The 26,847-nt window shown below is 42.2% G+C and overlaps 1 protein-coding gene across 3 annotated transcripts; it reads left to right on the top strand.

The window, feature by feature from the left end:
- Window positions 1–22: 22 nt before the first annotated feature.
- On the top strand, window positions 23–25,906 carry LOC111873144. 3 transcript variants are annotated; one of them, XM_023867594.2, is made up of 7 exons: window positions 23–212; window positions 4,489–4,679; window positions 18,313–18,460; window positions 22,849–23,026; window positions 23,523–23,632; window positions 24,400–24,521; window positions 25,296–25,906. In XM_023867594.2, exons 2-7 carry the CDS (start codon window positions 4,509–4,511, stop codon window positions 25,329–25,331), a joined length of 765 nt encoding a protein of 254 aa, XP_023723362.1. In that variant the 5' UTR covers window positions 23–212; window positions 4,489–4,508; the 3' UTR covers window positions 25,332–25,906. The 3 variants fall into 3 exon arrangements, with proteins under 3 accessions (XP_023723362.1, XP_023723361.1, XP_023723363.1); XM_023867593.2 differs by having other exon boundaries at window positions 24,844–25,906; XM_023867595.2 differs by lacking the exon at window positions 4,489–4,679 and having other exon boundaries at window positions 25–212; window positions 24,844–25,906.
- Window positions 25,907–26,847: the final 941 nt, after the last annotated feature.

Here is a 26,847-nt window from a genome sequence, read left to right as displayed (position 1 = left end):
CCGTGTTTCCCCTTCGCCCGACCTAGTTCTCGCCGCCTGATAACTGGAATAGAATATCACGTTGCCATGTTTAGTGAGTTATATATACGATGGAAGAAGGGCGCAAGCGACCCAAGCGAAACAAGAGGCTTGTGATTGTTTATTGTGGATATACCGTTGCAGCTGCAACTAAGAACATTCCGTTGGCTGCTATGTATAATTTGAAATTATAGGTACTAAATTCACATATAAGGATATAAACATACACTTCCGACTAAAATTATATAGCATAGTTACAGGTTTGTCCTAAGGTATAACAAAATTGTCACTGTAAAACGTTTCTTTTGTGTATATTTAAAAGATCTTTTTCTCATATAAGACCGATTTCTGAACTACATTACAAATATAACCTTCATTGCTGCTGATATGAATCATTAAGCTCCTACGATAAATGATTGCTCAGATGCTTTCCGATACAAATCGTAATGCATAATGAAGAGGAAACTGTTAAGAATATACGTCCCACATATTATTATTTGTTTTCTTATGTCGATTGATATTAAGAAGGAGACGTAATTTTCCAATCCACATTTGCAAAAGAATAGTAACAAAGCTCTCTCTACCAAAAATACGTATTTTTGAATGAAAGTGACAGTTATAAATAACAAGCATGTACTGTTCCTCAGTGACCGTTATTTTTGGTAATTTCACTCGCTATTTTATGGTAGTTTCGAAGGTTTGTGTTGCGAATCGGGAAACAGTATTTATTAATTAATTGTCATATTTAGTTCACATACAAGACTGAAGTAAGGAACGGGAGACTCGTTTTCATTTTTTTATTGTGAATACACCGTTCACAACTACGACTACGAACATTCATTTTATTCCGCTTTCTGCATTTTTAATTTGATATTATAAGCAATAAATCAACTTCTATAAGAGTATACGACTATTCTTAAAACTGTGTTTTATGTCCTGGTGGATTGCGCACACAGCTGCTTGATCACCACTAATTTCAAGTAACACAGTTTTCTTTAAGCCATGATCTTGTAAACTTTGAAGAACCTAAGACCTTTTTAAGGATTTTGTACCTTAGATATTCCTCTGTTCTGTTTCTTCTGACTTACATAGTATCAGTAATTTTTCAGAGGAATCATGTTACCTTCTGCATTAACAGAAACATTCTGCCTGGCATGTCCTTACAAATTTAACTAGGAATATAAATTTCTTTCACAGTTTCAGATAGCATTTTGCACTGTGTCAGACTTCATATTTCATATCTGAATTCATCCACTGATTTTACGTTACTCTGAACTGTGTCATTTGAGACTGTGAATTCCTGCTGGAGTTTCCCTTAATACGTAGTAACTGGATTACTGGAGGAAGTTGTGTTGTGCAACAGATGGCAACCTGGACATTAGTAAACATGCATTACAGCAACAGAACATTCACACCAAGAAATCCCATAATTATACTTTATATATGTAGTAAGAGGGAGTACGCGGTAGCATGGTTGAGGCACTATGCTACAAGCCAGAAGGTCATGGGTTCTAGTCCCGATGAGGTCATTGGATTTTTTTTCAGTTGACCTAATCCTTCCAGCCGCACTATGGTCCTGGGGTCGACTCAGCCTCTAACAGAAATGAGCACCAGGAATTAATTAAATAATTTTCCTGGGGAGTAAAGCGCAGTGGCGCGTAAGGCTGACAATCTTACCGCCATCTTTGAGCTGATTGTCTAGATAATGTGGGAGACTCTCAATGTCTCACAACCCTATGGGTCTTCACAACCTGTTACAGGGATTCCTTTACTTTACTTCTATATGTAGTAAGAAACTGATGCGACGAGAGTTTTCCAGTTTTTTAAAATGTAGTTAGTTATACCCAGATTAGACCAAATCTGTATGTAAATGAATACATGACTCTTGGCTTGAAGACCTTCAAAGTAGTATTCAGTGAGAGTTTTTGTAGGTTGTTAATGCCGCCCAGTACTTTATAGCCACAGTTCATAATTTGGTACCAGAGTGAAAAGGCAGCTTCTGCTGTCTGCAGTGTATCACCAAAATCCTTGAAGCTAGAAACTGATTCCAATTTCTTTCAATCACAGTGGATGCCTCTCTCTTCTCCAATCCTTCGTACTCTCCTGCATTTCATTGTTTTTGTTTTCCTATTGTTTGTAGAAAGTAATTTTTGTTCACCCAGGCTGCCAGCTGGCCACAGCATTTGTAAATCTACTTCGCCTGTGATAGTGATAACTATATCACTAATGTGTATATACATCTTTATACCACCTAAATAGGCCTTAAGAGATTTAGTGGCATCTAATGAGGCAATGCAAAATAACACCATAGCACCAGGCCCTGTAGCACCCTGCTTGTCTGCAAAAGAGTCAATGAGGTATCTCTACCATTATTAATTTTGATTGTTCCATATGATAGCATATTTCCAAATATAAGCGCTAGCAAGTACTTTCCTTTCTTATTTCTTTTTCTAGCTTTTTTATGAATGTGACCCTCAGGATGTTGTTGAAAGCCAAGGTGAACTCAGTAGATTCCTATATTCATCCTTGCATGTACTGTGGGGGTTCTTCTGTGCCAGCTAAGAGATTTATGATCATGTGCTGGTAGATCTGTCAGGCATTAAGCCAGACTGCTATTCAGGGATTTGTAAGGTAAATGTAAAGCCATCCCTGTAACAGGCTGTGAAGGCCTGTAGGGTTGTGAGACGTCGAGACTCAAACATTTTCTTTAGACAGTCAACTCACAGATGGCAGTAAGGCTGCCAACCTTATGCTCCAGCTGCCCTTTACCCCCAGGAAGATTCCTGGTACTCATTTCTGTTAGAGGCTGAGTTGACCTCCTCAAGTACTCATTTTTTTTCTTGGAGCCTGGATAGAGTAATCGGTATAGCGACTGGCTACAAGCTAGATGGCTGAGGGGTCGGCGTTCGAGCCCCACTAGGGACAAGAATTTTCTCCAAGTCCAGATCGGCTCTGGGACCCACCCAACCTCCTATCCAATGGGTACTGGAGGTAAAGCGGCCTGGGCTTCTGAAGATGGTCTCTCAGACCAAAACATGAGAAGGATGCAAGATTAAAAAGATAAAAAGAAAACACTTATCAGTCACACTGGACAAAGTTGTTAACTTGTTATAATATTGCTAGTCTGACAGACCAGGATGGACCAAATCAAATTCATAAGTTCAGTTTCCTAGAGGGTCTGGTCCTGTTGCCTGTTGGTCCAACTAGCATGGATTTCAATGTATGTGTTTCCAGATCCAGCTGGCTGAAGCATTTCATACAGCTTGCTGAGACTTGGGCCCTGGAGTTCTTCCATTCTGAAGTACAAGATAGTTTAACTTGGAATGAAATTCCACACTGACTTTTTTGTGTGACCTTGCATGGCTTGAATATTAAATGTATGCATATTGTGTCCATTCCAGACTTTCAATAGGAACATTTCTATCAACATAACTGTGTTAGAGATTTTGAAGCTATTATTCAGCATTTTTTTTAAATATTTCAAGGCTCTTAATGTTACAGAGAAGCAAGTCCATTATACTCCCTTCTTTGATTTCTCTACTTCTTCTGTTTCATTTGAAAGGGCCAGAGCACTATTCCATTCAGCCAAATGGGTGGGTCATATACCATGTCTTGGATATTATAGGATGCCACTTTTATATGCTTTATTCCTTCCATGGCTGTTTCCTCTTAGTTTGTTTTATTTTTTGGTTCCTTTTAAGAATTCTTTGATATTCTCTGGGGTCCTGATCCACAGTAAAGCCAAGATTACAGAAGGAGATAACTGAATTTTTCTCTTTTCACAGGTTATGTTGAAATCTAACAAGGGAAACTTCCAAATGATTTCAGGCAATTCCGATTTCAAGCCATGTTCATCTATAACAAAGTGAAGATGATATAAGGCCATATATGTTACATTTTCCATGTATCTAATGAAAACATTTAACAGATTTTGTTGAAATTTAGTATGGATGGATACCACCAAAAGTTGTCAGGCATTTCTGATTTTCAGATGTGACACTTCCACTGAAAGCTGTTAGGCAATTCGATTTTCAGCCACATGGATTAATAATAAAGCCTAGTTTGCATAAGGCTACAAATGCACTTGCCCACATATCTCATCAACATTTCCAGAGTTCTGATTGACATTATGTATGAGAAACTTTCACTAATGTACATTTCACTATTCCCATATTAATTAACCTTAATAAATCTCACAGATATCATTGGTAATGTTGTGTATTACAGTATGAAGTTAGTCCATTCCAATTTTGCTACCTCCTGTCCCCATTCATCATCCCAATATGAATTTTTCAGAAAGGTACCAAAATGATCATAAAATGTTTTTTGGGGTACTTTCAGGGAAGTAAATTTTCATATGTATCACTTTCTTATCCAACCCAATATATTTACCTAATCGGAATCCAACATGATAACAACAGCTGCTGTGTTCAGTTGACATGAAGTGACCCATTTTATTGTATGTTGCAGCTCAGGCATTCAATTTCCAGATGGAGGAAATCAAATCTCAGTTTGTAAAGCTGTACAATGAAAACAAGAGAGTGTTCAAGGAAATAGCCTTGAAGGAGGCCAACCTGAACTTTATGACTCAAAAAAAAAGAATCATGGAAGACATCAATGCTGAGAAAATACTGAAGTTGCAGGAAAAGAGACATATTTTGGTACTTACTACATGTGGTTTAAGTTGTTGGCCTCGTCACCATACCTCTGAGTCTGTGGGCACCGAATGTGTTTAATAAGCAAGACACAACACAAAAATTGGTGGTTTCCATTTTTGTAACATATGGCAAAGTCCTGCCTAAATAGTTAATATGAATGAATGAATGTATGAGGGGTAGGCCTTCTCGGCCCTTGCACCGCGACCTCAGTGGACTATTATGCTTCCCTTTCTTTAATTCCCTCAGCAACCCTGCGCTTCAAATGAAGGGCAGGATTTTGGACGTGGGGGCATCAAAATAGTCAATTGGTTCCATAAAGTATTGACCCAAGAGACGTAGTCTTAAATAAGCTAAAGCCTCACATTCACACAGGATGTGTGTGGCTGTTTCGTTTTCTGTGTGACACCTCTCACAAGTGCGTTCTATCACTTAGACCCAGTTTGAACAGGTGTCCTTTGAGGTGACAGTGTCCTGTAAGTAGTCCTACTACCCATCGTAGCTGGTTCCTGTTTAGCTTCAACAGTTCTCTCTCTCTTTTAGTGGAAGGTCCTCATGAGTCCCTTAGCTTGCATGAGTCCAGTTAAGGATTCACAGTATTTCTTATATATTATGTTAGTCCAGTCCCTGATTGCCTGTTTGGCAACTCCTAGAGAGATGCCACAGGCTGGTTCAGGTCCTATGAACGGATGTTCATCTCCAGTTTTAGCTAATTGGTCTGCTGCTTCATTTCCAGCAATACCCTCATGCCCCGGCACCCATATCAGTTGTACCCTGTTATGTTTGGCCAGTTCCATGAGTGTTTGGTGGCAATCCCAGACCAAGTTTGAATTGATCTGGTGTTTGTCAAGCGCTTTAAGTGCAGCTTGGCTGTCAGATAGAATGTAGATGTTCCTATTTCAATAGTTCGTATTCAAGTTCTCCATAATACATGCTTTAATGGCATATACTTCTGCCTGGAGTACTGTCGTATACTGCTCAAGTCTGAAACCAAGTTTCCGTCTCGTGCCATGGCAGTACACACCAGCACCAGTGCCCTTATTTGTCTTGGAACCATCTGTATACCAGATCAGTCCCCCCTTTTCTATCGGGTCGAAACCCGTCCTTCCATTCACTCCTCTCAGGAAATCTCACCATGAAGGGTTTTTCATATACATGTCTCAGTATCATTTTGACAGACCACATTTGTAATATGGGTTCTTTTTTCATGTCCTGAGTCATGTATGCATGGCCAAAACCATCAGGTCTAGGTTTCCATTGTTCACTGAACTGGAGACAGTAAATTCCTGCCCTGGCCTCTGCCTCCAACTGTAAATGCAATGGGGGGAGTCCAAGGAGTATCTCTAGTGCAGCTGTTGGAGATGTTCGAAATGCTCCTGTGATACCTAAGCAAGCCAACCTCTGCAATTTGCTAAGTTCCGTCTTGCTTGTCTTGAGTTCAACTCTGGGTCACCATACTGTGGCACCTTAAGTAATTATGGGTCTCACAACCACAGTATATATCCAATGTATAACATGTGGCTGCAGTCCCAAAGTTTTACCAAGCATGCTTCTACATGTCCAAAACGCCTTATAGGCTTTGTTACTGACTTTGACAAGCTGCTTTTTCCATGTCAGTCCCTTGTCTAAGTCTAGACCAAGGTACTTATCGTTGGAGAGCTGGATTGTCTTATTGAAGAGAGTTGGTTCCTTAAGACCCTTTATATTTCTCTTCCTAGTAAACGGTATAATTACCGTCTTATTGGGATTGATAGAAAGACCTGTTCTTTCACACCATCGTTGAACCATGTACAGAGCTGTTTGAAGACACTCTGGTATGGTCGAAAGGAATTTTCTGTTTATGAGGATTGCTATGTCATCAGCATATCCTACTGTATAATACCCATCATCATTAAGTCCCCACAGGAGATCGTCGACCACCAGACTCCACAGCAGAGGCGAAAGTACGCCCCCTCTGGACATACCCTTGATGCGGACGTCCCCAGGGTTTCTCTTGATAATGTAGCAGCTATGGTTCTGCTTTCCAGCATAGCATTGATCCATCTGCATATTGCAGGCTCTATGCCATGCCTTCCAGCAGCCTGTTTGATTATATCAGATGAGGTTCTATCAAAAGCTCCCTCTATGTCAAGGAATGCTCCTAAGGCAATATCCTTGTGTTCAGTTGCACATTCTATGCGTGTTACCACATTGTGTAGTGCACTTTCAGTAGATTTACCTGTTTGGTAGGCATGTTGGTTTTGGTGTAGAGGATATGTCCTCAATACCCCGTCCCTGATATGCCTATCCACTAGTTTCTCCATCATTTTCAACAAGAAAGACGACAGGACGATAAGTCATAGCATTGGTATAATCAAGTTTCCCAGGTTTTGGAATAAACATCACCTTAACTTGCATCCAGGCTGTGGGGATGAAGCCATATGCCATGCAGGCTCTATATATGCGGCATAGATGTGGAACTAAAAGTTTCGCCCCATGCCGCAAAAGTTCTGGTACAATTCCATCTGTTCCCACTGATTTAAATGGTCTAAAAGTCTTCAGTGACCATCTGATTTTTTTTGATTAATTATGACTTTGACCAGGTTCCAGTCTACCCTGTTAGTCTTGCTTTGCCAAGTGTCCAGGTTTTGCTGACCCTGTCCATCGTCCAAATTGTCAGTCAATTTTGAGTGAGGAAAGTGAACCTGAATAATTCATTCATTGTTTCCCTTCCTGTTTGAGTATACTGTCCGTTAGGCAGGTTAATTGTGCTGATCTTCTTGGTCACCTGTTTTGCCATGATTTTCATGGGTCTGGCACCGCCTAGTACATAATTGATCTCCTGGCACTGTCTCCTCCATGAGAATCAGTTGGCTTTCCTTATTTCTTTGTTGTAACAGTTAAGGGCTTCCTTATAGGTGTCCCACTGCCCTCTTCTTTTAGCTGTATTGAACAGCCTTCTTGTTTTGATCCTAAGCCCACTCAGCTGTTTATTCTACCAAGGCGTTCTCCTTGGTCCGCGAGTGGTCTCAGCCGGACAATTCTGATTAAAGGACGAGATAATAGCCCGTTGCAACTGGTCAACGGACCAATCAACATCCTTTATTGTGCATATAGTATGCAAGAGGGTCTCTAGATTTACCTTTAGGTCATCTTTGTAAGACTCCCAATTGGTTCTCTTAGGATTCTTATAAGTACCTTGATCTACTGTAATGTTACTTATTTTAAAGCATTTATATCTGTGATCCGATAGGGACGGCTCATCAGATACATGCCAGTTACTTACCAGGTTTCCTATGTTGTTTGTACCTAGTGTCAAATCAATTACCTCCTTCCTATTGCAAACCTCAAAGGTAGGTTCGTTACCATGGTTTAAAATATTCAGGTTCGAACTCACCAGAAATTCCATAAGGCTCTCTCCCCTTGGATTAGTGCCGGTGCTCCCCCACAAGATGTGGTGTGCGTCGGCATCACACCCAATGATGAGTTGTAGTAGTAGTAGTAGTCTATGATGTCCCTCATTTCCTTAGTTGGTGGTGGTTCATTCGAGTCATATGGAAGGTAGACTGAAGCAACAATCAGCTCCTTGCTGCCTTCTCGATACGGGTATGTTATCCTTACCACTGTTGTATCCCTAGAACAGAGCTCCAGCAAAGGCAAGGCATTAACATGATTCCTGATATAAACACAAGATCTTGCATTATTACTGGGTACAACAAAGTAAACTGTTCCCTCTGTATTAGTTAAGCCCCTTATTTGACCCTTGTATATCCAAAGGTCCTGAATAAGTGCTATGTCTGCCTTACCCTCAGCTAGCTGTTGGCACAGAGCTGCCGTGGCAGCTTTGCTGTGGTGTAGGTTGATCTGAAGAAATTTCGTGATCTCTTCCAATTGAGGAGGGGTCAATTTCTGTCGTATGTCCCTCTCCATTCTCGGACTGGGTTCCGTGTGAAGGAGTAAAAGTAAACTGTTCCCTCTGTATTAGTTAAGCTCCTTATTTGACCCTTGTATATCCAAAGGTCCTGAATAAGTGCTGTGTCTGCCTTACCCTGAGCTAGCTGTTGGCACAGAGCTGCCGTGGCAGCTTTGCTGTGGTGTAGGTTGATCTGAAGAAATTTCATGATCTCTTCCAATTGAGGAGGCGTCAATTTCCATCGTATGTCCCTCTCCGTTCTCGGACTAGGTTCCGTGTGAAGGAGTCCCCTGATCCGTTTTGCTTTGGTCATCCGGGAAGCTGGGTATCTCATCCCCTTCCTCCTCAGAGACTGAGTTAGAAGATGCAGTGTCTGTCACGGGTTCTACCCGGCGCTGAACTTCAGGATCATCCAGCACCTTAACAGTCCCCTGTGAGAGTCCTGTAAATATTTTGTAACCGGTCCCCTGTATAATAGTCCCGGTCAATGAATAAGATGAGCCTTTGGCCTTTTGACTCTGATTGCTTGTTTAGTACACTCCAGTTCTCTGTATGAAGTCCCAGATTAAGGTCTGCAATCCATTTCAGCAGCTCTTCCTGGTTTTGGGCAATTTTGTCCCCAGTCGTAGCCTTCAGCCTGCTCCCTAATTTGAGCCTGTGGTTGTCAAAGGCTTTGATGAGCCATTGACCAGACTGTTGGTTGGTACATATATAGATAAGTGCACCTCCCAGCAGTCTGTAGGATTTCAGGTGTGGTATTTCTTCCTTTGGAGTCTTACGTAACACCTCGCCCAATGCTTCCAGAATGGAATTTTGGTCGTCTTCGGTAAGCTTATCCTCAGGGTAAGTGTCCTTGAAGATAACTACCTTTATATTGGTCAGAGCCTCCTTGTAAGTCCCTGGGTTTCTTTCAGAGTTCTGGCCGTTTCTGTGGGGTTACTGCCCTCTGACCTTGGCCTCTTAAAGGTGCCGGTGTGGGTTTCTCCCTGCTTGGATGAGCTTGCATTTCCTGGTTGCTGACTGCTCCCAGTTCTTGCTTTGCTTGTCTTAGCTTTTGCCTTTTTTAACTTCCGTCTAGCCCATCCAGACAAAGCTTTCTTTGCCAGACATGGTCCACCTACTCCAGAGCCTAGGTGGCCCAGTCTTTCCCCTGCTGCAGGTATATTAGAAGTACTGGCTCTCTGCAGTGGTGTGTCAGTACTACCAACCCCCAGGAGAGTAGTTTTTAGTTTTGCCTCTAGCAAGTTTTGAATCACTAGTTCATCCTTGCCTTTGGCTGAAATTTCAACAGCAAGTTCGCTGGTTGCAACTGGGCCCCCTAATGGTTCACCAGAGGCTCCAGCTCCCTGCTGAAGCATTTCTCATAGGGATCCCCTTGAAGGGGGTCCCTCTTCAGTTTAAGGTATTTGCGACCGGTTTTTGGTTTGGTTCCTTTTTTCATTTTGGTCCCGCGAGTAATGGGGATTTAAAACGTCACCACCCGTAGAGCCCCATATGAGTGGAAGGCATAAATACAACGGTGTGCTGCCTGGTGTCCCGAGGGGATCGTTCGAGACACTGGCCAATTACCACCCCAGTGCCATGCAGCCTTCGGCACGATAACTCACACCTTGGCTTCATAAATATAACCCTCATAAGCCTCCAGGACCAAGAGTGCATGTTCGGGGGGAGAGGGGTGTCCCAGATGATAAATGGGAGTGCGATACTAGTTGTCATGAGGTTGCGACCAGGGCATCCTACACGAGATTATCGCCCCTGGAGGTTGCTTCAGAGCTCCCCCATTCACGCCCCTCCATATGGATTGGTCGAACCATTTTAGAGTGTTGAGCCCTAAGGCTTGCGGCACCTTATCGGTACTCTAGGGAGATCCCTCAAACAGCCGTAGCTACACCCATAGGAGTGCTCTCCCGCATTCGTCCAGGGTACATTGTAATGAAACCCAAGAGTCATTATGCCGCCGCGTGGGAGGCTCTAGTCAAATAGCCATTGCCCTTTATGGAAACTCAGCCACCAGCCCCGGAAGCTCATGCTAATGCAGACCCTCAAAGACTGCCATTGCCCAGCAGGACCACGAAGAGGTGTTCCAAAGCTGTGTCTCAACGCATCCCTGGTCTATGATACGTCCCCACCAAAGACAGCCACCCTGCCAATAGCTAATATTCATTCAGCTAGTTCAGAAATTTCCCATGGTTTATTGAACTCAAAAGTTAATTGTCATGTTCACATGAACCTGCTTGTGGACCCTATTTTGAGCCAGCTGAATCCAGTTCCCTCTGCAGCTCATTCTTCTTTATTTGATCACCCCAATAATATTTGATGGTAAAGGTGTAAAAGGTAAAGTTGTCCCTATGCTTAACTAATTAAACACTAAGCCATGAAGGTTTATGGGTGAGTGGATGTATAGATTCACATTTTCTTGACCTTGGCACCAGCTGGAGGTGGGTGGTCAGCTTCATGCCCCTGCTGCTTTACCCTGGGAAAGGGCCCCCAGTACCCATTAGATAGGAGGTTGGGTGAACCCGAGTTGGTCTGGATGACATGGAGAAGTGAAAATTCTTGCCCCCCACCAGGACTCGAACTCTGACCCCTTGGTCATCCAGCCTGTAGCCAGTCACTATACTGACTATGTTACACCCAGCTCTTAATAATATTTGACAAGAAATACAAATTATTAAGCATCTCTTTATTAAATTTTCTGCATCTTAGAATATTATCCTCGCAAAAACTCTCAATCTGTGTTCTTCCTTTAGACCATATTTTATACACATACACATACACATACAAAATAAGACAATTCATGATAATGAACATTCCTGGCTTGAATTACCATTGAAATGCCATGCAGCTCAGTATCAGACAAGTTAGCTTCATAATTAAACATGAATTTCTTTCTTTGTGGGTAATTTAATGACACTTTTGGTATTGTTGCTGTATAATGTTGAGGAGTTATGTTATCTATCACAGTTTTTATGGAGCACATGGTGGTGGTGTTTGTTGAGGCACTATGCTACAAGCCAGAAGGAGGTGGGTTCGAAGCCTGATGAGGTGAATTTTTTCAATTTACCTACTCCTTCCAGCTGCACTGTGGCCTTGTGGTTGGCTCAGCCTCTAACAGAAATGAGTACCAGGAATCTTCCTGGAAGGTATAGGGCAGCTGGCAACCTTACTGCCATCTGTGGGCCGACTGTCTAAAGAAAATGTGAGAGCCTCAGTGTCTCACAACCCTATGGGCCTCCACAGCCAGTTACAGGGATAGCATCACCTTTTTTTTTACCATTGCAGTCTTTGTTATACAGGATGTGGCGCAGAAATTTCCTTTTTTGAAGGCGAATAAAAGAAAAATTATTGCTGATAGACAAAATTTATGTTTAGCTAATGAAAGAACATACTTTAAAATTTTAAACAAAAATCTTGAAGGTGGTGGCCACTGTTCTCTATGCACTGATGCAACCGTTTTCTGAAGTTCCCCTCTGCACGTTCAAACATGTGCACCGGAATTTGGGCTACTTCCTGCCGAATAACATTCTTCAGCTGAAGCAGGTTTGTGGGGCAATGTTTAAAAACCTCTGCCTTGAGATATCCCCATAAAAAAATCGCAGGGCGTTAGATCAGGTGAGTGTGTTGCCCATGGGATGTCACCTCGAAGCGAGATGAGCCATCTGGGGAACTTTGCCCTCAAAACTGTCATCAAAGCTTGGGCTATGTGGGCCGTGGCACCATCCTGTTGGAACCAGACATTTCCTGGATGCATTTCTTCAAGAGCTGGTTCAAAAAAGTTGTTAATCATGTCCACATACCACTGTGAATTGACAGTGACTGCATGATTGTCTTCTTCAAAAAAATAAAGGCCAGTAACTCCAACACTCGACAACGCACACCATACTGTCACCTTATCACTGTGAAGTGGCGCCTCATGGAGCTCTCTGGGATTGTTACCACTCCAATAGCGCATATTCTGCTTGTTGACTTATCCAGATAGGTGAAAATGTGAAAACAAGTGCATCAGGGGGTAAAGTTTCCAATAGCGTTTCGCACTCCGGTATTCGGTTCTGGAAATCACATGGTGACAATTCTTGCACAACAATCATTTTATAGGGATGGAAATGAAGATGTTCATGAAGAATTCGGCACATTGTACAATTGGATATGTCTAGGGTGACTGCATGTTTGCGAGCGGAACGTCTGGGAGATCTCAAATCGACTGTGGAACTGCCTCGCCACGTTTTCTGGCATCGTAACGGTCCGTTGTCGTCCTGATGATTTTTTTTACCACACTCCCGGTTGTCCTAAAGTTCTCTGCCCACAAAACAATCGATTTCCGGTTGGGAACCGGATCTCTGGGCTTAATTCCGAAGTGAGTACGAACGCACGCTGCACCGCCATGTAGGAATGGTTGTTCGAAAAATAGGCTTCGACAGCAAACGCACGCTGCTCACTCCACCTCATGTTTCCTACTGAGGGGTATTAGACACAAACTTCCATGACTGCTGCGATCGCTGAGCCTATCCCCAATTTTCTGTGACCTCCCCTTCCTTCACAATGCGTCTTCACAAAAAGGAAGTTTCTGCACCCCACCCTGTAATAAGTATTTTTTTTTCTCCATATTTTCTAGTAATGGTTATTATAATTGATCTGAGTTTATAAATACAGGGCTAATTATTCTGCCAAAATAGCATTTATATCATATAAAGAAAGTATATAACTATCATCTATGTTGACTTGTTGGGATTCTTCCAGAACAAAGCATTAGTATTTGGCTCAAGCAATCATGATATTTGTTTAAGATTAATTTAAGATTTAATGGCTGGCATATTATGAAAGGTTAGATCTGTTATTGTATTGTAACGTGTTTCGTTACTGAATACGCCGTAGAGATCGTTAATTGGTTTATTGAACCATCTACAAATATCGGCTACAATTAATTATCACAATGTTACGGGTTTCCACACTTTACAAACCCTACAACAAAATCTCTTAACACTATCTTCTAGAGTCTTCACGTATTAATAGCGCGGGAGCTATACAAGTCTCACTGAATTACACACTCCAAATATAACTGGTTATCACGAACTATCACTGATTCTCACACATGCGTCTGTAGCTCGTAACTTGCGAACTGAGAACTCGTTGATAACACACTCGCTTGTAGGCTTGCTCGGAACTGTCTTCGGCGATGGCCACGTTACAACTGAACTGGCCGACTGCTACGTTACAACTAACTCGTAGCCACTGTGCAGTTCCCTTATATAGCCGCAGTGGTTGCCTGTTGCGTAATGAGTGCCACGTCATCCTGTTGCATCACCGCGCGTTGCGCGTTACGTTACCATACGGAGGGGAGGGGGGGAGGGGAGCGCTGACTCACCTGCCGCGTCACTGCTGGTGGGGGGGGGTTCTCCGTTGCGCAACATGTCACAGTATATTAAATTAGACAAGAATTATTTATAAGACTTCATGAATGCTTATATGGTTTATAATCATGTGTGCTGCATGAAAAGCTGTGATATATTGATCATAATGAAATTATGATATGTGTAGCTGGCTATATTATTTAATTTTTACTGCAAAAGATGCACTTCACTCCCATCACTTGGTTTGTCACTGACTACGTAAATGTAATTTTCTCTTACAGATGTCACTTAAAACACACAGGAACTTTAAGTGTAGCTTGTCAAAGCTTGAAAGAGAGAAAACATACAGAGATATTATCATTTTTCACTGCTTTTCTATTTTCTATATATAATATATTCACAATGTAGTTTTCATAGAGAAATTGCTGGCCCAGCAGGTAAAATCCCTGTATATGGGGGTTAGCAGTGAATGTGTTATGTTACAGTGTGCTGCAGACACTAGTTGCCACTGGAATCCTATTTAAATATCTTGGTCCAATGAAAAGAGAAGATTATAGTCTTGTTTAAGTATTAAGGATATTCTGAAGAAAGGAATATCTGCATATCCTGTATGTTTGTTATATTCCAGTTCATCAAGCCATTTCCCATATTCAACCCTTGAGACTGTACATTTGCTACAGCAGTGGTTACACATAATAGCAAGAGTTTATTCTATTGCCATGTTCATGCATTTGCACACAAAATATTTTATCCAGAATTCTTTTTGTACATTTATGTATGAGGTGAGTTTGAAAAGTAATGAAAGTACTCACATTACTCACTGTATGAGAATTCCTGAGGCTTGGACACTGTTTCTTTTTCACCTTCACGTACTAAACATTTTTTGCAATGCCTCTACTTGCTTTTCAGATGTGCAGTATGCAATTTCCAGACATCTTGCATAGTGTAGTGGCAGTGGCTTGTTTAATTTAAGTGTCAGTGTTGAATTTCTGTCCTCATAGCTAATGTTTAAGGATTTTTAATGCCAAAAGATTGCATGCAGGGCATCTTGACTGTAGGGTGCACGTTCTACAGGTGTTCTTTTGCTGTTTGCTAGCACCACTGTCATCAAGTGCAATGTAAGTCTGTAAATTGTTTTGAAGCAGGAACTACAGTTTTGTCAAGAACTCTGGTCACTTCTTTCTGAATAGCTTTCCTAAATTAATTTTAAATGCATATGCATAGTAAACACCATTCACAGTTTGCTTCTGAGATAGCCAGTGCTGAAGAACAATGTCTTTTGAGACAAAAGAACACTATCAGCATCACTTTTCCTCACTATGGTGCTGTGTGAAATTTCTTTCTGTTTTCAAACATTTGACTGCTGTTTTGATTCAAGGCCATAATATCTTATCCAAAACTCACCGCAGGTGATTACACTTGATAGAAATGCAGGACTTTGTTCAACAAGCATAACATATCACTGGCAGACTTTCACATGCTTTGTTTTGTGCTCATCACTGAGATCATGAAGAATGCAACTTTCTCACACTCAGCTCATGCCTAATTCCACTGTGGCAGAGCCTTTCCAGTGACATTTTTATATGGCCAGACAGTTCCCTTAATGATGAACTCCTGTCTTTCAGCAGTTGTTCAGCTGTGTCAATGCTCACTTTTCTTACAGCAGTGCGTTGTTTCCTACTTCAAGTGTCATCAAGCACTCCTTTGTTTCTGTCTGCAAAGTACTTCCACCATTGAAACACTGTAGCTCAGATCATTTCTTCTGTTCCATATGCATTCTGTAACATCTCTAGCATCTCTTTACTGCTTTCCTGGGCTTCACACCAAATTTCATTCCACATCTCTGCCTTAAAACATATGAAATATAATTTTACTCTGCCATGGACAAATATGTTTCTTACAAGAGTTCATACAAACATAGACTGGGTATGGAAAATGATAACCTTTGCACTTGTAATTAACACACCTGAGGAAGCAACATAGCATGTGTACCATCTTGATCTAGGTCATCAAAGAGTAATGTTACCAGGTTCATTAATTTTCAAACTCTTTTCACACACACACACAAAATTGCTCTGAGTCCTCCAAACAGTCACCTTCCTGGAGATACTGTATGTGTATCGAAGTTCTGATTGCATTTCTTCTCCATCTACATTTCTGTCTCTATTTCACTACTCTCACAATATTAGGTGACATGCATTAATCATGAAGTTCCTTGCTGTGTAGTATCCTAAATTTTCACTTTATTTCCTTCCCCCTGACAGGCCACAAGCTATCCTGACTGAGGTTTTTTGTAGGTTTTCTCTGTCCTTTGAAGCAAATGCCAAGGTAGTACTTTTGAAATAGGTCACAACTACTTCCTTCCACATTTCTTTCCAATTAATCATTCATTAATCATCTTACCATTTAGTGCTGTAGTCTGAGCTAGAATAATATCATTAAAAACACTAAATTAAATTAAAACTCCTTCACTTTAGGTCCAAATATCTTTCTAAGGTCTGGAAATAGGGGCCAGCTCTATCAATTTGGCCCAACTGAGTATGTTTTACCTGAAGATGGAGACAGAATGCAGTCTCCAAAATGATGTGTTTTGAAAAATAAACAGGACAATGGATGATGTCCAAAAATATAATATTTATATTAATGTACCATTTTCAAAATGTTTAGATCTTATCTTTCTAAGAGTTTTTTCCCAGAAACTGTGTATGTTGCATATCTACTACTGGATGAGAAAATTATATCCTGTAACAGTTTTATTAATAATCATAAACAAAATGACTCAGAACAAATGGTTGATTAAGATAATAATTCTATGGATAAAGCAGTCACTTTGCCTGCACTAGTACTTCTTCCAACTGCTGTGTCATGACACCATTCAAGTAAGAGAGTTACTAACGAGATTTTTAATTTCCTGACACACGTACAGAAGACAGCTTAAAATATATTTCTGATCAGATGAAGTGCTCACAAACACATTTGGAGCCAAAAGAGGTTCTTTAGTTGGTGAGTACAGGATATTATATTGTCACGTGTGACTGTATAACGCAATAAATAAATTCACGTCTTATTCGATATAGCGAATTTTATTGCACATTCGCTCTTACAATCTGACAATTACTGCCATTGGCAGTATCACAAATACTCCCACGAAAGATAGACAGCTATTGACTGGTTAATGATTTAGACAGCTATTGACTGGTTAACTGACTCACTGCTGGCTAACTCATTCCTCGAGAACTAACTGTGAATATTCTTCGCTGCTCCTTATTTAGCCTTGTTCCAGACAACACAGAAAACAGCCACATAATAGGCACCACTGTTGTCTGGCGCCGTGTTTACAGGTGTTACTGGCAACGCTGTCGGGAGTTGTTTACGGCTGCATAGCAACCGCGGCATCCCTTGGCCACGTCACAGCTGGCAAAGTAGGGGAAGGAGCGTTGACTTGCCTGCTACCCTAGTAACAACAGCGCTCTGATGGTGTTACGTCACCGCTGGTGGGGGGAGGGGTGTCCTGCATAGCACAACACGTCACAATATAATAAAATTGTACATTTATTCAGGTCATCTGATATAGAGTGGACATTGAAGTCAAGGGTATTATGATGGATTGAACTTATAATTTAATAATGAGATAAGAAACACGATATTTTGAGAAAGCATCCTTAAATGCAGCTGATAGGAATATCAACAAGATGATAGGCTAATATTTTAATGTCATGTGTCACAGTGACTAAAGAAGGGATTTGATTGGTAATTGGATTTATTAACAACTTACAGGTTGTAGGTGAAAATAATTATTACACTACTGCTGATGTACACAATTTACTATCACTCCACACTATTCTTCTCAGCCTATTTCCACTAGTCTTCATTATCCATTTCCTGGCAATGGATTTATAACGTAGGAGCTATAAAAGTCTCTCACTCCCAATATCACTGTACTACTGCACACATAAAGTCTTCAAATCACACGTTAAATCCTCACAGGCTGACCTCTTGTACTCTTCTGTACTCCTGATTCCAGTCTGCTCTGAACTTACAGATAATGGCTCTTGTTATATAGCCGCAGAACAGACATGGACCTACAGTAAACATACTGTATATCATGTGATCGCTATCCAACCAGTCTATTGGCACGTTGGTCAGACCTACAGAAAACACAGCTTCCTCTGTTGTTGCATGTTGGACCATGTTTACAGAGCTGTTGCCTGGCAACATTAATGTTTCTTGGTGATTAGATTAAGAGGATGTAGTGAGATTGAGGTGTTTCATGACTGTGCTTTGATTGACTCTGATAAGTAGTAATTTATATTTGGTTATTAATTGAAAAATGCAACCATGGGCCTGAGACGTCTTCTATGTCTATTGCTATTTAGTGGAGCAATCTACAATATTTCAGGATGATTTGCAAAACAGAGTGTTTCAAGAAAAGCGTCAGCTGTGCAGCAAAGTACGTATATTCTCAGATGAGTATGGACTGCTGGCCATGATGAAGAACCCAAAAGACTTTCCATTTCAACACAGGAGATGGCTCAACACAAGTCAAGGTTAGTACAGTATCTGCTTGCTTATACATTTGAAATAAAATTGAACTAAGGGCATGCAAGAAGTCTGAAGATCGGTTGGATTCAATTCAGGTTTAGGAACAGACACTTGTTATCACTGCCCATCCATGCATCTGAAAACTCTGTCTGAATAAATTACCATGAAATTTAACACTGAATACTATTTGTATACATTATTCATTAAATATAGTGTCACGTGATTTAGTGACTATAGATGGGGTTTTGGATTCTTTGAACTGCTACAGAACAACTACAAATAACTATAGCACTACTGCTAATTCACATACTCTGCATTTCACTATAGCATGTATGTAGTCTTCTCAGTGTGCTGTATCTTCACTGGTTGTCACCTTGTAATGGCTTCCAACACCATAGCTTCCTCAGCTTTCGTGTTCACGTTCCTACTGGCTGGTGACTGTCTCACAACTCACACTTACTCTTCAAACTGCCATCTCAAGACTCTCTTAATCATAGCTGTTTCTCATTAAATAGCCTTGGCATGGACCGCATAGATAATACCTCTCCCAACAGTTCTTCTTTTGTTATGTCATGTAGCTATCACAGACTGCATAAAGAACATTTCTTCCCAGTTACTCCATTGTTGCATGTTATGAATCTGTTGCCTAGAAACTGCTGTCTCTTGTGGCTTCACGGTTGTTGCCTTGAGTGAATATGCTACAGTAATTTGTGTCCATGCTGGAAGATCTGGACAGTCATATGGAAGTCACTGAAAGAGTGCTAGGAATGTCCTTGCCTATCGTAGACTACACCAACTCACTGCACTTCAGGTATATGGATTCTGTAAGTAGAAAGCTGAGTGAGCTTGCTGCTTGCTTTTTACTTTCTTGGTTTACGCTTTGATCCTTAAGATGGAGGCAGTATAGTTCTCCAAACTATGAACTTCTGACTTACTACGTGGCATCGCATCCCAGAAGATAGTACTTTGCATGATCACCACTGTAAGAACCTCAAATACAACAGTGTGTGGGATGCTGAGAGGCGCAGGGCAGTGGTTGACCCCAGGTGTGCTCTGAGTTCATCGTCGCTGTCCTGTGATGTGGCAAGTGCGTCGTAAGGTGGTGGCACAGTGACAGACTTGACGCGAGAGAGGGCGTCGGTTGCAACGTTGTCCTGTCCAGAGATGTGTCAGATGTCGGTTGTGAACTGGGAGATGAAGTCTAGATGGTTGAACTGCCGGGGTGAGCATTTATCCCACTTCTGATGGAAGGCGTAGGTGATTGGCTTGTGGTCAGTGAAGATTGTGAAGTGACGCATTTCCAGCATATGGTGGAAATGCTTTACTGCTTCGCAGATAGCCAGTAGCTCGCGGTCATAGGTGCTGTACTTCTCTTGGGCAAGGGTAAGTTTTTTTTGAAAAGAAGGCGAGGGGCTGCCAGGTGTTCCTTATGCGTTGTAGCACGGCACCCATGGTGGACATGGAGGCATCTGTGATGCATGCAAGTGGCGCAGATAGATCCGTGTGGGCCAGTAGAGTGGCGCGTGACAAACTCACTTTGCACTCTTCAAATGCCCTGTGGAGCTCCAGTGTCCAAGTGATGGGGTGGGAGCCCTTGACTTTGGGTCCAGAAAGGACGTCGTGAAGTGGTGCCTGCTTGGTTGGTGCATGTGGCAGAAATCACCTGTAGAAGTTCCAGCATGCCTAGGAATCTTCGGAGGGGGGCATTCCTGGAGATGGGCCACTCGATCTTCCAGAGGTTTGGAACCCTCGGCGGACTCCTTGTAGCCGAGAAAGGTGACTGTGGGTGCTCTGAAGACGCACTTTGATGGATTGATAATGATCCTGTACCTCTGGAGTTGGTTGAAGAGAACACATAGGTGTTTGTGCTCTTCGAGTGACCGGGAGAAGACAAGGTTGTCGTCTAAGTATGCTCTGGAAGGTCTGGGCGGCATTGCGCAGGCCGAAGGACATGAAAGGGGATTCGAAAAGGCCGAATGGAGTGGTGATGGCGGTCTTCTGTATGTTTTAGAGGGTGGACAGGGATTTGGTTGTAGGCTCTCACCAGGTCAATTTTGGAATAGACAGAACAGCCAAAAAGCTGGTGGGAGTAGTCGTGGATATGGCGGATAGGGTAGCAGTCAGGGATGGTTTGGGAGTTGAGCACTCTGTAATCATCACATGGACACCAACCGTTGTCTTTCTTGGACACGATGTGCAGTGATGAGGACCAGGAACTCTTTGAGCGGCGATCTGTACCATTCCGCCACATGGCGTAGAACTCGGCTTTTGCGATAGCGAGCCAGTCCAGTGCCAGTCACCGTGGTCAGCAGGTTACTGGTGGGCCAGGTACAGTCCTGATGTGGTGGACAGTGTTGTGTCATATCTCACACTGGACTCCAGCTGGAGAGGTCAGGTCCGGGAACTCTGTGAGGAGGTTGTCGACCGGTGTGTCGTTGCTGATGGTCTTTACACTGGGGATCACTGCGTCGGCCGCTGAGGCCAGGGCTGACAGCGACGTGACCCATCCAGAATGCGGTTGTTCTGACAGTCCACCAGGAGACCGAAATGCGATAGCAAGTCCACACCAATGATGGGATGCGTGACGTCGGCCACCATGAACCGCCACGTGAAGTCTCGGCGTAGGCCCAAGTTGAGGCTGAGAGGCAGCCGTCTGTATGTGTGGATGGTAGTGCCATTAGCCACACACAGGTCATAGTTGGTGCATTCCTTGCATCAAGGAACGAGCCTGCTGGGGTACACACAGAGATCTGAACCCGTGTCGAGTAGGAACTGCCGTTTGTTGACTTTGTCCGTTATGAAGAGGTGGCCTGTCGTAGCGCAGACACGTGCCGCCGGTGATGTCTGTGTTGTCAGTTTCCCTGCTGGCGGTAGGAGCAGGGTGGAGTACAATTTTGCATCCGAGTGCTGAAGTGGCGATGGTACCAGCAAGTAGTGGATGTGATGTCGCCACGGGAGGGAGATTTGCTGCTTGGCTGGTGGCTGTTGAAGGCAGGGCGGGAATCCTTGGAACTGGGTCCTCAGTCTCTCAGGTTGGGGTCAAGCTCCTTGAAGTGGGCGTGTAGGTGATCCTGTGCAGCGCTGAGTGCAGCCACGTGGCAGGAGAGGTAAGCGATCTCCTGCCAAAGTGCGGCGTTGTCCATGGGTTGACCAACGCTAGCAAGCGCCGGCTGGATTTCGACCTCGGAGACACGGTCCACGCAGAGGGTTGTGGCCTCCAAGTTGCTCTTGTTCTGGCTGCCGAGGAAGCTCTGTACGTTCTGGGGTAGCCGGCTGGTCCAGACACTTCGGATGACATTATCAGACACGTGTGGTGCGAGACTCTTGAGATATCTCAGGAATAGGGACGGCTTACGTTTGGCAATTTCCTTGATCGTGAGGAGCTGCCAGATGCATTGCTCTGTAGATGGGCATAGCCGCCTCACAAGCTCGGTCCTCAGTAGGCTGTAGGGGTCTCGTTCGGGTGGAGAGGTGATGATATCCTCCACGTCTGGCATACTGGTGGTCCAGCTGCGAGATCACATGACAGAACTTGATGTGCTCGCTGCTAATACCAGCCAAGGTGAATTACGCCTCAGCCTGGGCGAACCACAAGGCTGGTCGCTCGGGCCAGAATGGCAGGAGCCACACGGCCACTCTGGACACCCCTGCTGACGAACTGTTTGCGGTGTCCATGCTGAGTCATGGTCACCAGTGTGGGATGTCGATGTTCTACGAGACAACCACGCAAAACTTTAACAATTATATGTATTATTCTCAAATGTACAGAATAGTTGCTCACAAGTTTGCTGGCCCTGAAAGGGGACGTTTGTTCCACCGTGCTTACGCTAGTAGTAGCTTGGGCCTTCCTTTACGATCGCTGAGTGGTTATGAGCAAGCGCGATAGCGGCGAACCTAGTTGGATAGTCCGGACCTTCTTTATGGCCACCCGGCAGTTACGAGTCGGCGTGAGAGTGGAGTCTAACTGGCCTGGTGCTGGTGTAGTCCCCTGTCTCAGTGTTGTTTGCTGGAGAGCTGCTGCTGCTTCATGACATTGGAGTAGCTGCTTTAGCTGTCTTCAACACAGTGACGATTGAAGAAGAACTGATGATAGTGAGTTTTGAGCTCCACCTTTTATACCATGCTTGCTGGGCAGAGCTAAAGGTGTACTTGCGATTGTGAGCACTGATTGGCCAGTGCACGCGATGATCTAGAGGTGGGCTGGACAGCAAGTGCTGTATAAATACCAGTGCTGGTCGCAATGTGACATTGACTTGGCTTGAGCAGAAGTTGAATGCTGTCTGTTAGACCGACGAAGCTGTGTGTTAGAATGTGGGAGGTTCTGAAACTACTGATATTCAAGTTCAGTTCATTTTCACTTGACTGTAATAGTGATGGCCTGTGATTGCTGCAGGAATCTGCATTCATGCGTGTGAGGATGAGCATCAGGTGGAATCAATTATAGCAGCAGTGGAGGCTGAACTGTCTGTTGCAGATACAAAACTGGAAGTGTCTAGATTACATTTGGCATCAGTGCAGGAAGAGCACCTTCATCTTCTCCCCAGTCCCACTGATGGACACAAGCTTCAGGAGTGAGTAGCTTCACATTTCAGTAATGTGCTAATGTAAGAATTATGTCTCCATACTATTAATACAGTATCTTACTTGGTGTTTCTACCACCAATGCTGCAAGTTGTGGACCTGGACTTATACTTGAGATATGCCCAATTCAAATCTTATCCTGAATACAAACTTGTCTGATGTGTTTACAATTTCCCATAGTCTCCCATAGTCTTCAAAAGAATATTCCTCTACATTAGAGTGACCAGATGTCCCATCTGTAATACAGTAATCATGTTTTTTTTAGTGAGGTTTCCCATTCTCCGAAACAAAGATCAAATGAGACACTGGATAGTCTCATTTTACCAACAGTGCTGTTTTATTTAGAAGTCTTAATGAAAACTTTATCTTATACACCCTTTTGTAAGTTGTACATGGGTGATAGTCACATATTGATAATTTGCATGCACACTACATTTGAAGTACCTGACCACAGTACTGAATATATTAACATGGTTTGTATAATAGGATACAGGATCTGAAGCAACAGACAGAGCTGCTAGAAGCACAGTGTGAAGCTGTGCAGCAGGAGTTGGGCTGGCAGTACCTCATCTTGAAGCAGGCAGTTAATGTAGAAAGTAGGTAACAAACAATCTCTGTTTGATGCATAACATCTAACCACCTCAGTTATTCTTGTGATATCTCTTTGCCAAATGCAGATATTTTGCATTCTGAGGAATCTTTTAGTATGCAGAATTTTTTTTCTCATCGTTGTGGACTCAGACACCACTGTTCACTGTCTCATTTCTTTACCAGTTCAACAAAACTGTGGCAGAGGTTGGAACTGTAATTACAGTTTGTATATTTCTTAAAATGTACTCACACACCAAATTTCAGAATCATGAACTAATGGACAATATTGTTGCTGAGGCCTCAAGATTTCCCACAACCACAAACTGGCATGTTGTGGTTTCGATTGCTGATGAAGTCATTGGATTTTTCAACCTAATCTGTCCAGCAACACTGTGACCCTGGGATCAACTCAGCCTCTAACAGAAATGAGTACCAGGAATCTTCCTGGGGGTAAATGGCAGCCAGCACATAAGGCTAAAAACTTCGCCATGATCTTTGAGTCAATTATCCAGGAAATGTTGTAGCCTTAATGTCTCACGACCCTATGGGCCTCCACGGCCTGTTACAGGAATAGCTTTACCTCACTTTACCATAACCTTTAATGCCCTTAATTGTTGTGAATTAAACTTCAGAAATTTGGTGGCCTCGCAAGTGCATGATGTTCATACCATTTTTCATGAAGTGATTTACTTAGTTCAAAAGTTGTTAGGGGAAACAAATTAGCAAGAGGTAGGAAAACTATATGACAATGACTGAAATGTTCTCTTCCCAGACAGTAGACAGAAAGCAGATGATACTGAACAGACTGCTGAATTATCTGGTTACACTGGCATGGTTGTTGCAAAGGTGACAGGATCCTTAGAAAACAGTACTGTGGAAAATAAACAAGCTATGGTATGTAACATTATTCTTTAAACTGGACCTAAATTTAACATCTTTAACATTCATCACTGAGCAGGCCTTTAGACCCTAATCCAGTTCATTTTCTCACTGTCTGTTTCCTGGTCCATTGTGATACTCTTTTAGTGTGATTTCTCTACAGAACTGATATGCATTTCTTGATCTGCCCTAGTTGTTTACTTATATAGCCCAAATCAGTCTTCTCCATTCTATTACTTCATATCCATCAGGTTGAACATTCTCCTTGAGAACAGGAAACCAAATTTTGTATAGGATAAAAAAATATGTTAATATTTTATTATTCCCCCCCCTCCAGTCTGCAGAGCCAGGTAAACCAGCCCGCAGACCATTTGTTCCAAAAATTCCAAGCAAGATGTCACTGAGAGGAACTCTTCAAAAGACACCTTATCTAGAGAAACAGGTGTCTGATCTTCTTAACAGTGCCAAGCCTCCTGCAAAACCTGGAAAGTCATGAAGTCGAAATGGATATAGCCTCCAGATTATGCGATAGTGAAGTTGACATTTTGATTCATAATAGGATACAATTTCTTCTCATTATACAAGTTCTGGTAAGAAGCTGTGATGACTACTGTCTTCCTTAAATGAATAACTATTCAAAACTTGAAATATCTGTGCGGCATTTCCATTTCTGATACTTGAAGGTTAGCAGATGAAACTGGGCTAAGCTAATTTTTTAATGCAGAAATAGTATATAATTTCTATTACTAATAAAATTAATAATTATATTTATATTCTTTCATTTTACAGATTTTTGCGTGCCTAGTTAAAGTGGTTATCAACTAATAAAGTGTGATCATAGTTTTTTACTTTACATTCCACAAGAAAATAACTCCCAACAAAAGTGTGTATTTCTTACTGTATTCCAGTGTTCTACATCCTGTCAGCTTTTGTTGATAAGTCATATTCTGGTACACTCCAGCAGACACAAAAGGGATCTTGTAATCCTCACATTTTTAATTTGAGAGAAGAAAATGGCATGAGATAAATTCAGGATGAGTGTAGGTGGTCTCAAACGTACGACCTTTTTGCAACTAGTCCAGTGCCATACCCCTAGATGAACCCCAACTAATTCTTATGTTTATATAAACATGTCACAAAACCAAAATCTGCTATATTCATTGTATAAGTACAGTTAATAAGTACCAGCTATTTGAATGTGTCCCATATTTTAAAAACTATGAACAAATATGGTAAAAAATTCAGACGAGTTTCATATTGTCGTTAATAGAAAAATGAATCCAGGAAAAGCCTCAGTTATATGCTTTCTTTTATAATTGTGAAATATAAATTGTTTCTAGAGTAATGTCATTGTTTCAGACTATTCAAAACTGAAAAAATAAATGTTTCATACTGTTTCACTGCTCATAAATTGATTTATTCACAGTTTATGTGACAGTTTTGGGGTACAGAAAAATTAATATTCTATCTTCTGTATTCAGTAACATGTTTTTTTAATTTAAATAAAGTATATATGGTATACAATATGGGCCATTTTTAAGATGCATTAAATTGATACCCACATCATATGAATGAATGTATAAGGGGTGGGCCTTCTCGGCCCTTGCACCGCGACCTACAGTGATCTATTGTGCTTCCCCTTTTGATTATCCCCTCAGCAATCCCGCGCTTCAAGTGAAGCTCAAGATTTTGTACATGGGAGTGTCGAAACAGTCACTTGGTTCCATAAAGTATTGACCCAAGTGACATAATATTAAATAAGCTAAGGCCTGTTTCATTTTCTTCTTGACACCTCTCACAAGTGGGACTATTACGTAGTCCCAGTTTGAAGAGGTGTCCTTTAAGGTGACAGTGTCCTGTAAGTAGTCCCACCACCCATCGTACCTGGTTCCTGTTTAACTTCAACAGTTCCTTCGCTCTCTTACCAGAGGGTCCTCGTATGAGTGCAGTCAAGGATCCTCAGTATTTCTTGTGCTTCTTATTTGTCCAGTCCCTGATTGCCTTTCTGGCAACTCCTGTGGAGATGCCACAGGCTGCTTCAGGTCCTATGAACGGATGTTCAACTCCAATCTTAGCCAATTGATATGCTGTTTCGTTTCCAGCAATACCCTCATGTCCAGGCACCCATATCAGTTGTACTCTGTTATGTTTATGCATGTCCGAAACTATCGGATCTAGGTTTCCATTGATCACTGCATTGGAGACAGCATATTCCTGCCCTGGCCTCTGCCTCCAACTGTAGATGCAGTGGGGGAAGTCCAAGGATTAGCTCCAGTGCAGGTGTTGGAGATGTTTGAATTCCTCCTGTGATACCCAAGCAAGCCAACCTTTGCAATTTGCT

Source organism: Cryptotermes secundus, unplaced genomic scaffold (genome assembly GCF_002891405.2).
Source record: "Cryptotermes secundus unplaced genomic scaffold, Csec_1.0 scaffold259, whole genome shotgun sequence".
NCBI classification, from domain to species: Eukaryota; Metazoa; Arthropoda; class Insecta; order Blattodea; family Kalotermitidae; genus Cryptotermes; species Cryptotermes secundus.
This window is presented reverse-complemented; position numbering and strand designations above follow the sequence as displayed.